General features: G+C 42.7%; 1 protein-coding gene across 1 annotated transcript in view; it reads left to right on the top strand.

Annotated features, from left to right (window-relative positions):
* WNT9A (Wnt family member 9A) overlaps positions 1-8,439 on the top strand; it is a 54,520-nt gene extending 46,081 nt beyond the window's left edge. Inside the window, exon 4 of the mRNA XM_035318644.1 lies at positions 4,890-8,439. Within this exon, the coding sequence (XP_035174535.1) occupies positions 4,890-5,363 (474 nt within the window). The 3' untranslated portion in view covers positions 5,364-8,439. The remainder of the gene's footprint in view (positions 1-4,889) is intronic.
* Positions 8,440-12,418: the final 3,979 nt, after the last annotated feature.

Genomic DNA, 12,418 nt, shown 5'->3' with positions numbered 1-12,418 from the left:
ATCTAATTTCCTCAGAGCAGCAAGCACCAATAAAGACGGTTCAGTCTTGCTGTATCATAATTGTTTTCCTCGTTGTGCTTTTGTCAGTATTTGCTATTCTCACGACAAGATCAATGGGGGGTTTTGTTCCTAAGTCAAACGAACTAATTTGCTTACAGAGCTTTATTTTCCTCCCAAACTGCTGTCCTATTTGTGAGACTACCAGAGCAGGTGGTTATTCAGAGGAGAGTGGGAGGACATAATTTCGATGTGTGATGCTACCCCTGACCCAGTGGTTGTCTTTGTTCAACTTCTCTTTCATGGTTTTCTACAGCATGTAGCACACTGAGGATTCAAATGCACTGCAGTGTTGGTGCTCCTTTGAGTTACTGTCGCTCTGCTGACGTGTGGTAGTTGTAGTGTTTAAGACACAAGGGATCATGAAGTATTTTGCACTTTAGATTTAAGTTAGTACGTACGTGTGGCAAGATAGAAGCACACACATGGCCACTTAGCATGGTGTGGATGGAATTTGGTTATTAAGTGATGGTGTGAGTGTGCAAGAGAGGCTCAAGTCTATGTAGGATGGAGCCAGACCATGCTCTGAGCTGTGTGATGTGCCTCAAGTAGGACAGAGGAGCTACCTATGGCTCTTGAAATAGCTGTTCTTAAAGTCTTGTTCTGCCTTATGCATACTAGACGTTTTTGGTAGCAAAAGCTAAGTTATTCTGGCCTGGAAGTCCCTCCAGGTCTGAAAGCATGATGTAGGCGTCTTCCCATTTGTCCCAGGGCTCGGCCAGGAAAGGCTTCTCCAAGCAATGTGCTGGCATTTCATTGGGAAATGCCTGAGTATTCTGTAAAGATGAGATGGATTTAAGTGTCTCTGACAGGAGCATTCAACAAGAGGAGGAAAGTCTTTGTGGAAGCTGAGGAATGAGACAGGAAACACAGGGGCTTTGCCAAGATTCGTGTTGGCTGGTGGGTGGTGAGGGGGCCCGTAGGCAGCAGTGCTCCATCACACGTCGCCTTGAGTAGCTGCATCGTGACTGACAGCAGCAGGGGAGGCTGTCTGGGGAAGAAATTTTTCTAGGATTTTCACCATCGCTGCCTCGTAACATTCTTGAGCCCTTCCCTGCCCTTCAAGGAGGTTTATGGGGCGGCTGGGATGCACCGCACTCGCACAGTGGCCATATGAAAATCCACATGCTGGATTTCATGAACTGGTTCGTTCTTAAGAAGGGAAAATGTTTGTGCTTTGGTTCATCAGTGCATGACACCTACGATCTTCCAGCCACTGGTCAACAAGGAGCTAGAAGTGAGTCAGGAAAAACAAAACAAAAAGAAACAACAAAACAACAAGAACAGATTGGGACTCATTAGGGGCTTTGTTCTTCACTATTGAAGTCCAGGTAAAGAGAGCAGGATTTATCTTCCTAGGGCACCTGTACAATTTGAGATGCCCTGGCAGTTAGGACACAGCATGTATGAGAGACCTTCATGCTTCTGGAGAGGCAGCTGGTGTCAAAGTGCAACGTTTCAATTTTCAGTGCCTAAAGTAACATTAGATGCTAATTTTTAGACACCTGAATTGTGCCCAGAGGGTAGGATTGTGCTCACAGCTTCACCTCTATAAATGTAGGCGTCTCCATGTGAGCAGAGTCCCTAAGCTCCTGTTAGTGAGTGGAGATGTGGCCAGCACAGTCGAGAGAAACTGGCGAGCTGTTCAGCCAAGGCTGTGCAGGTGTCTGCAGTGCTGCAGGATCCCCTGCCTGCCTTGGCTCCAGCTGGTCAGATGGGAGTTTAGAGGTGTTTCTCAAATGTAGGCATTTAAAGTCAGATGTCTGCCTCGGTGAAGTCAGTCCTGGCTGGCTGGTGTGCTTCAGGTGCCTAAACCTACATGTCTGTTCCTACTTGAAGGTCTCCTGCCATCTGCTAGCTGCCAATCCATCAGGATGTCGATTTCCAACACATATTGTGCCGCATGTACCAGCCCCGTGTGGGTGCTTTGGATACACTGCACCTGCAGCACCAGCCCTCCCCCTGGGCTCTGGAGAGGTGGCTCCTGACAAGAACAGCCCCCCGCTGAAGTTCCCTTTCTGGATTTCATGACTGTGCCTTGTTCGACCAGCTCTAAATCCAGCCAAGGCTGTGCACAGGAGTGTATGTACCAGCCGAGCCAACTCCTGCTGGTTGCTTGCTTTCCCATCCTGTACAATGGTGGTCGTCTCCTTTTCCAGGTGGAGCAGATGCAAGTGGGTGTTGGGGGAGGTGGAAGGATTGAGAAAAGCCCGAATGGATGAATGACTGCAGTGTGTAGCCCTTCTGCAAGTATCTCAGCAATTTTGCCCAGTTTGCTGATGGTCTGGGCGTGAAATCAGGTATGGGAGCTTTGTTTCACATGAGCTCAGTTCTCACTTCTAGACAACCAGTGAAATGCGACTTTATATGAGGGAGAGCATGGGCATTTTTTTTTTTTTTTCTTGGTGTTGAAATGTGTTCTGTACGCTCTTGTCTAACATTGTGGGATTTCTTGCAGAGTTGGCTAGACACTTTGGCACGCAAAGCGTGACAGCCCCTAACCAAGCCGGCCCAGCTGAGTACTATAAGCAGCAACACATCTCTCTCTGTAACCCGTCACTTGTTTGAATGCTACTGTGTATTATTGGATTGCATTTGAAAAGGTCTTGGCTGTCACAGGAATGAAGTGTGACCATTGGCCAGGCTTTGCCGAAGGCCGTATTATGCATAGTGTCTTTCTAAAAATGTCTCTGTAATATCAGGATTGGGCCAGACCCCAATTCTGAGTCCATGACCTATTGCACATTTGTACATGGTGCTCAGCAGGACTCATGTAGCCAAATAATTAAGAACCGGATGGTCAGGAAATGGATTGGAGCCAGTCCTCTGCTGTCAGGAGGCCATCATGTAGGCAGATGCCATAATGGGCAGAAGGGGGAGATTTTCTTTCTTTTTTAGGTACCATAGATGCCCACAGGAAGGACACTTCTCAGCAGTACCTTGTCAGGAGGCAGCTCTATAAAACACACTCTGTTCTAACTTGCTATTTTAAGGGGTGGTTATACCTCACCCATTTAAAGTCAAAATGTAAACTATTTTAGGGGGAGGGAGAACTAGAGCTATAAAGATCTGTTTATAATCTGTGGGCAAAATGCAGGTTATCTGTGACTGACCAAACAACGTGTCTACTCTCATGTTGCCAACGGAGGAGTCCTAGTAGTAAACTCCTCTGGAGAAGGTGGGGGAGAACATTCAGATGCCATTTAAAAGATGGATATGCTTTTGTGCCAAGGAGCATCCTTATTGCTACTTCTCTTGAAAAGGATGACGTCCTTCTTTAGCATCATTCAGCTTATGGACATGGGGTTCCTTACAGCACCTAGGGAGCTGGTACCACCTTTGCCTCTCTCTGAGATGAGTAACTAATGAATAACACTCTGTGCTTTCATCTCTTCCCTTCCTGATACTGCTTCTACTTCCCATGTTGATTTTCTGTTTAGAATAACCTTGTATTTCTATCCTCTCCATCTCCTGTATGAGCACCGCGGTTCCACTGGTTCTGCTCTTCCTTCTGTATTTACGCTTTGTGGTGCCCTTGCAAGTTATGACCTCCCAAGATCTGGGAGTCTTCCCATATGGAGGCTGACTGGCTTGTGCTTTGGGAATCACACACGGTTGGTTTCTGATATCTTGAAGATATCAGAAGAAGACTTCCCTCCTTTAGGGATCTATGAGATGAGACTTATTTCTAGCAACAGCACCCACTGCAACTATTTGAATATTGACAGTACAAAATATAAAACTAGATTAAGAAAGGATGTAAATCAAGCCTTGCCCTTGATATTTGTAGTCAAGAGGTATTGTACTGGGTCTGGCCACCTGGACTTGCTGAACCTTTCACACAGGTGTCTGTTTTCCACTTCTTCACATCTTAATTTTTGAGGAAAGAGAAGGCACAGAGGAGACTGAGGTATCCTTGGCTTTTGCACTGTAAGAAAACACATCTTTAAGTCTGTGTTTGGTCATTAAGCTTTGGCTCTCTTTCTAAGATATGTGTAGGCTTCTTCAATGCTAGCAGGAAAAAAAAAAGTCAGTTCCTTTAGGATGTGCTGCCACACTGCAGAATTGGATCTATAGGTGGATATATAGGATAACAGGATATATAGGTGGAAGCCACCTGTGTGCTTCTGGAGCTGCTGGTTTTAGTGGAGGCAATTCAAGCTCTTGTTCTTGAGGGCTTATATACCTTTCAGCTACATAAAGGCTTTTCCTCAGTTGCAAAGTGAACTGGGGCGAAGGTATGCCTAGCTGTACTGTTGGAAACAGCACAGCTTTAACTGCATTTCCACTGAGCCTGTGCTGCTAATTTGGAGCTACATGAGTTTAAGGTGGCAACCTGTGTGTTGCGAAGAAGGTTCCTGCTGTTCATGCTCATGTTCTGGAGCACGTGCCACCACCCGTCTGTGTGGGTTGCAGCAGCATCTCCCCATTAGCTACACTAAACCAACTCACTTTTGTTGCATCTTATCTTCATGTTCTTATTAAAATGTATAAAAAGGTGTTAACATAGGTATTGATCTCTGTCTATGTAAGATGAGTACAAGTACTGGACTGTCTTTGAATGCTTCACTAGTACCATTAACTATCCAAGTAAAGCAATGTTCTGGCAGGTAAGTGACATTTCTGGAAGCTGAGACCCTTCTAAAACAAGTCTTTCCTGTAGTGTGTTCTCTGCCTTCTTCCAACAGATAGTTTTTGAGTTGTCATCAACTCTGTGATTCAGGAATGTTCTTCTAGCAATTTATTTTTTATTTTTATTTTTTATTTTTTTCTCTATGCTTTGATTTGTTCCCCCACAACTGATTTTCTTCTGGGGCTATGTGTATCCGCAGGTCATCAAAGCTGGAGTGGAGACAACCTGTAAGTGCCATGGTGTATCTGGATCCTGCACCGTCCGAACGTGCTGGAGGCAGCTCTCTCCATTCCATGAAATAGGGAAGCAGCTGAAGCAGAAGTATGAGACGTCACTCAAAGTGGGCAGCACTACCAACGAGGCCACGGGGGAAGGAGACATTTCCCCACCCAAGAAGTCCATCCCTGGTCACAGTGATCAAATCCCAAGGACTACGGATCTTGTCTACATTGACGATTCCCCGAGCTTCTGTCTGATGAGCAGATACTCGCCTGGGACTTCGGGAAGGAAATGTTACAAAGACAAGAACTGCGACAGCATCTGCTGTGGGCGAGGGCACAACACGCAGAGCCGGGTGGTCACCCGCCCGTGCCAGTGTCAGGTCCGTTGGTGCTGCTATGTGGAATGCAAGCAGTGCACCCAGAGAGAAGAGGTTTACACCTGCAAAGACTGACGCGTCTTCTGCCTGATGGCAACCCTCAGTGACGGGCGATCGTGATCTATGAGAACTACATATGGAGACAAACAGGGTTTGATTGACCTTCTGGGATCTGAAAGCTATGTCGAGACATAAGCACTTTGTAGGGTACAGGTGACCCAGCTGTGTTGCTGTTTTGTTTTTGTTTTTGTTTTGTTTTGTTTTCCTGTAGACTGAATTTTAATGAGGTCCAACCATGTGGAAATAAGTGCCTGTCACACTGGGGTTAGACACCAGTTGACCTTCAGCTTAGTCATCCACGCAGTTTGATGGATCATTTTTCCTTAGAACATCTTGATCATTTCACCAATCCTCCATGAACTTCTGGGCTAATATATTCTCTGGAATAAATAACCTATATTACTTTATTCCTGAAGCTTACCCAATGGTTTAGAGAGCTGACCAGATAAGGAAGATATTTCTGTTTTGAACGCAGTGGTATGGGAAGTGTTCATTTTTCCCCTTCTGAACCTGGAGAGAGGTGTGTAGGTAAGCAGGAACAGCCCTGATTGTTCCTCTAGTGGAATTTCTTCACATCCAGCAAACAAGGCTCTCACAAAGAGACTCACTTGGAGGGTAAGCTTTTTAATGACAGCTCCGTATCCACATGCTTTGATCACCAAATATAGCTCCAAAAATGTCGGGTCCACCATGTTGCGGATGGCAATGTATCCAAGAAAGAGGTTGGGAAGACAGTAGGAAACCAGATGTGCCTGTCCCCTTCAGTCGTGTTATTTTTTCATACAATTTCTTCAAATGCAGTTCCTTTAGCACTATCACTGTCTTAAATTTTATTTAAAAACAAACAAACAAACCACTAGATACTTTTGTTTTATTTTCACTTTTGTGCATGACATTTTTCTTTCCTCTTCCCGCCTCTTGTCGATTGAATTCACCCTGTGGAAACTGCTTCAGAAATCTGAACTGGAACTATTTTGTTTTACGTCAGCTGAATTTGGACATGTGTTTTTGAGGAGGACAAGAGAAATTCCAGTGCATCTTGGAAGGCAGTGATGTCTTGCATTGTATAGCAGCCGTTTTGGACTGGATCGGACCTTTGGAGGATTCGACTTTTCTTTACTAGGTCATCATTCCATTTACCCTAAACCATGGCAGTGGTACAAGACACAAGCTGTATGTAATGAACCCAATGACCTTAAGATTTTTTTAACCACTAGATTGAGAACTGTATTTTAAAAATACAACTGCTAAATGGTAACCAACTATTGGATTCGGAACAGCTAACTGACACAGAGACAAACAATCAAGTGGCCAGAGAAGCCAGAAATCAACTGCAGTGGTAGATATAACTCTGACGCTGTGAAATAGATGATGATCTCCAGCATTTCTTTTCCCTTTGAGGAGGATACTTACAATCCAGGACTTGATGCGGCAATACCCTTTAATCATATAAAAGTGCTTCTGGGACTGGAAGCAGCCAGTGAATGCCTCAACGAAGCTTTCTAAGGAAACACTGGAGAGTGGAGGGCATTGTATTTTATTTTTGATAGCAGTTTTTGATTGTCCAGTAGTAGCAATTTCCACCAATTTTCTATAAACCATTGATCTGGTTCTCAATGGAGGAAAGCTGGATGGAGTTTTTCAAGTAGTAGTAGATGTTGGCCAAGCAAAAAGAGGAGAGCAGTTTTCCAAAATGGACCATTATTTTTCCTTTTTTTTTAAAAAACAAACAAACAAACAAACAAACATTATTTTTTATTTCCCCAAATAGTAGCCACTAATATTTAAGCTGTTTATGTGCATCTACTGGGAGGAGATTTTTTTTTTTTTTTTTTTTTTTTTCTTTGTAACAAATAACTGCAGCCCAGCCTGGACTGTTGGCATCACATTTGGAGGTAGAGTACTGGGGATGGACTTTCAGGATCTTACTTTTAGTAGTGCTATGGTCCAGCAAAGTAATGCATACTGGCTCTTTTTTCAATGTTTGTTTATTTGCTGTACAATTCTGGAGATTGGGGTAGTGCTGTAGAAGGAGTAATCCACACAAGGAGTAATCCACACACAGTATTTGTCCCTTTCCACCATGGCAGAAGCGCGGTGGAGCATCCGACGCAGAGGGTTTGCAGGAAGGTCTCGCGGCTTCTGGGAGACGCGCCGCTTTGAAAGTCAGCCACAAGCAGTTTATCTAATGGTTTAAAAAATAAACTGACTAGAAACCTATTATTCAGTGTGTGCATGTGTGTATATATATACACACGCGCAGACACATAAATATATATATATAAATATTGAACAAACATTTATTTATTGTAAAGCCCTTCAGAAGGACCTTCTTATGGTTTCAATGTGGTATTATGTTAAATTCTTTCTCCCTCTCTCTTTCTCTCACACATATGTGCAAGCTCACTGTTACATTTGTGTGTGTGTGCTAGAATAGCTCTTCCCCTCCAAAGTAAGGCTGGATCCAAACCTGCTCAAAACATGAGGATTTTTGGGTCTGAATTACTATTTCTGGCCCCATTCTTTTTTTAAATATGTGTTCTTAATTAAAGAATGGGCTACAATTTATGTGCATTATTATTATTATTAATTATTATTATTGTTATATTTAAACCATGGGCCTCATTTTCCTTCTTTTCACTGGTGTCTCTGTCTCCGTTGACCTCGCTGGAGTAACTCCACATTGCACTGGTGTGAGAGGAGAATGAGTCCCTAGATGCAGAAGAGAGGGCAGTGCTGGCATGGATATCGTTGCAGAGAAAATGCCTGTGTCGGATGGGATAGGATAGCTTGGTGTGTTTGCGGAGAGAGAGGGGTGGGCAATGAGGCAGACTGTTAAGGCTAAACTAGAAGAAAGAGGCAAAGAGTGAATGAACTACTGAGTGAAAGAGCTCTTCTGTGTATTATAACTCACGCACTGAAGCCTGGATGCTTTCTGTAAGTATTTAAAAAAAAAAGAAAAAAAAAAAAAACACACAAAAAACAAATTGTATTTATGTTAATGTGGATATATTACTTGCCTGTTATATATTGTAAATAGCAAGGTTTATTCTCCTGTGGTTAAAAAAAATATAAATAACTAAATAGTAGCGAGGCACATGTGTTAAATGTATAGGCAGTGTATAAAATATACTAACACTCTGAAATCAGGAGAACTTGTCTTCTTGGCCTTTTGACCTAGGGTGGTAAAACATATGTGGGTTATTTCTCTTCTCCCTCCACCTTGTTGTGTGTGTTTTTTGGGGGGCACAGGGAGATGTTTAGGTCCAGCATTTTCCAATGTTTGCCTTATCTTTGAATTAAGAATGGGGGAAAAAAAAAAACAACTCATTTTGGAAAAAAAAATGGAGCTTGAGTAGCGTGATGCAAGTAGCAGCTGGTAGAAATGTTGTTACACCCTCTCAAAACCCTTCTGAGTGCTTGGTCTGCGTTTTCTCTTTATGAAGGATGTGTTTTGGAATTTAATTGATCTGTGGAGCTGTACAGGAGCTTCTGCTTGTGCTGCTCCATATGCACCTTCAGAAAACCCTGGGTAAGAAAGTTGAAGTCCTCTGCCAGACACTGAGTAGTGTCCTGTACAACCCTTTGGCTTCCAGCTGTTTGAAATTGGATTTTTCCAGAGAGGCTAATTCTACTGCCACACCATAGGATCTCCAGTGCAATTGACTGAAATTGCTCATTTTTGTAAAATGACAAGAGTTCCTTTAGGCTCTGAATCTTTCATAGTGCCATTTCATTGAAAAATAAAACAACAACCAAACAAAAAACAAGTGCGAAACAACTTTCCCCCCCCCCCCCCCCCCCCACACACACACTCACGCCCCAAGAAAGTGGTTTATGCAGCAGATATAACTGGAGAAGGATGGATTGGTGTAGGAGAAGTCTCTGGTTTCTGATTCCCTTTTACCCCCTGTCCCCCCAAAATGTCAAAGTGTTGGTTTTCCTAAGCTGATCCAGCAAGACTTGCAAGATCAGTTTTGGGATGGGGGGGTGCAACCATTATTTATATAACTTTTTTATTAATTTTTTAAAAGAGAAGTTAGCTGATGGAAGAATATTTTTATTGAATAGTGCATTTAGTTATGTCAGAAATATAAAAAAAATATATATAATATTTTTGTAAACAAGGCAAACTGAAAATGTTTGCTGTTTTATATTAGAATTTTCTATTAAAAGAAATAAAACCCCACACAAATAATTGTTGCACCCGTCATCTGTTTTTTAACAAGCTTCTATTCTGTGTGACTGACTCATATATACCGGATGTGGAGACGTGCAAAACAACTCCTAAGCATTACGTTCTCATTGTCTTCCAGCTCACAAATGACTCCAGTTAGTGAAATGTGGGGCTTTTTTTTTTTTTTTTTCCTCCAAATTTTATTTTTATTCCTGACACAAAAAAAATGACTTGTGGAGAGTGACAGGCTTCAAGCTTACACTTTCTAGCTGTGTTTACTGGTCCTGGAATGGCTTTGAAGGGAGGAAAACCTAAATCTATTCGCAATAACTAGATATTTGCCATTGATCTCAGTTGGTCTGGGAAAAAGACTCTTCAAAGTTAGCTGGAAAAAAAAAATCAGAGTGCATGGGAAGGTTAAATGAAGAGGACCAAATTCCAGGCTTGATCTATCTGAAGCGATTTTTATCGTTTTGAATGGGGCATTGTAAAACTGGGGAGCTGGAACTTGGTCTGCTGCAGTTCAGGAAGGCTGTTGTTCACCTTTGGAGGCTATGATGAGCTATGAACCAACTGTTTTCAAGAGAACTGCAGTGGAGATCTGGGTAGGGGAGAAACCCTTTCTGTCAATTTTTCATGGTTGGCCAGCTCATATGCATCTGCCTTCCTTCAGCCCAGGTCTTGAATTCCTTTGTTAGTGACTTTTCAGCTGCCCTACTTTAGCCAATATATGAGAAGAAATTAAGTTGGTTTGGCCCATAGTAGGTTTGGATGAGAATCCAGATGAAGGGACAGATTTCTCAAGGGTACTTTCATGGTGTAGATGCTGCTTAAGGTAATTTTCTGGTGGATTATAGTGCCTGTGAAAAATTCCTCAGTTGCTGCTGCAGTAAAATTAGGTCTATATTGTGCTTGCTAAAACAGGTGCAGCAAAGCTCTGCATTCCCAGTCTTTTTGGCTCTGCATGCACATCTGGTGGGGTGAGTCTGGCTTCCATGGTCAGCTTGTCCTGGTTGTCTTTTTTAAGGATGCTAATTATGTGATGACTTTTGAAGAGCAATATTTTTATGCAAAATGATCAGATCAGTGTGTTTTATGACCATTACTGTCCGTGCAACTCAAAGGAGGCTCAATGTGGTACAGGATCAGCCCCGTAGAAATCTAGTTCTTGCTAAAGCAGTTAAGCTTATGGCCATGATTATCAATGAATATCTTTTCAATCCAGTTGCCATTGATAAGACTGGATTTTGCCAAACTATTTTAGAGGTTCCCGGAATAACAGAATATGTCTGAATGGAAAGAAAATGTTCCCGGAATAACAGAATATGTCTGAATGGAAAGAAAAAAAAATAGAAGAAAAAAAAAAAAAAAAGAATCTCTAGTATTTGTGGAAGGGGAAGGAAAGAAAATGGATATCTCAAACACATTTTAGCTCTGGCATCATGGTAGGTTTCCTGTAACTACATTTTTTTCAGGGCCAGGGTACCAGAAGAGTGTATAAAATGATTCAGACACATGAAAATTCATCAGAGTAGCAGGGAACATGTCTGAACAACACATTTTTCTCAGTTGTTGCTGAATGTTTTCAGAAATGGGAAAACCCTGCTCAGCAATATTTGACAAAGTGACCCAAAGGGACAGCAGAGCGCTCTCCTTCACCCAGTTCTGCCTTCACTGTGGAGTTGCTCAGGAAAGCCAAGAGGTGTTGATATGTTTGGCGTTGTGGGGCATTTGCAATGGGTCTAGAGTTATCACCCCCTAGCTAAGGAAAGCTTTAAAAGCTTGGTTGTCCAGGCTCTTGTCTGTTGGTATAAGCAACTCCACAGGTGTTTTGGTCAATGTGGAGGTGCCAGTTTCTCCCAAAATGACAGCAAACGGAGACAAAGCATAGGTGAGAAAGGTGGAGATGAACCGAGGCCTAAGCAAGGTCATCGTGGAAACCCTGCCAAGATCCCCTTAGGCATGAACCCATCCCAAAGCACAGTCACCGAACTAGCATGGGAATTTTACATGCAATGTTCCACCCACCCCACTGCAGTCTCTAACAGTAACCTCTGAGACCTGAATGTAAAGTCTAGGATTTGTTTTGCACACTTGGGATGGCATTTCCTTTTAAAGGGAGGTGGGAATACTAACATGAAGGATTAGTGTTTTTCTTTTTTTTTTTTTTTCCTTTTTTTTTTTTTTTTCCAATGTCTTATGGGAGCCTAAGTTATTTTTCTCTACCTCAAATGTACAGCTTGTAGGTATAAATCTGATTCTGAGTGACTGTTGAGAATGTATTTAAGTTATTTAACATCTTTGTATAACAAAAAAGCCAGAACAAATGAAACAATAAATGTATTTTAAATTATACTTGAAGTGTGCTCCTCTTTCTTCACATCTGTTGAAAAAGGTCTAATTTCAATGTTTGTGGGAGCCCCTGTGCCTCCTTCAGCATTACCCCTCACCTCTGGTCCTGTAGCCAGCCTGTACCTGTGGCTAATGCAAGCCTTAAAAGGCTGGAAAGGCCATCAAGGAGGCATGATGCCCTAGATTCCAGTCTGAGGTCCCATATCCTTATTTATTTGGGCTCATTGCAGGCTGCCCCTCTTTGAAAGCCATCAGGATTTCAAGAGAAGGGGTGCTCATGACCCTCGTAGAAGCAGGCATTCTCCTTTTCTCTCAGGAAAGAAATCCTTAACAAGCCCAGCCCTGGGGACAGTTAACCCTTGTCAAGTGACTTCTGAGGTTTATCCAGCATAGGTCCTTGAGCTTGGCCTCCAATCACAGCCAACCTAGCGCCTCAAAGTCAAAACATAATTGTCCTTGTAATGTTACCGTCGGTTAAAAAAGTGCCTCTATCCCAATTTTGAATGATGTTGGAGTGACCCACAGCTAGGACAAAACTCCA

This window comes from Oxyura jamaicensis, chromosome 2 (assembly GCF_011077185.1).
Source record: "Oxyura jamaicensis isolate SHBP4307 breed ruddy duck chromosome 2, BPBGC_Ojam_1.0, whole genome shotgun sequence".
Lineage (NCBI taxonomy): Eukaryota > Metazoa > Chordata > Aves > Anseriformes > Anatidae > Oxyura > Oxyura jamaicensis.
The sequence above is the reverse complement of the archived record's forward strand: the minus strand, read 5'-3'. Positions and strand labels throughout refer to the sequence as shown.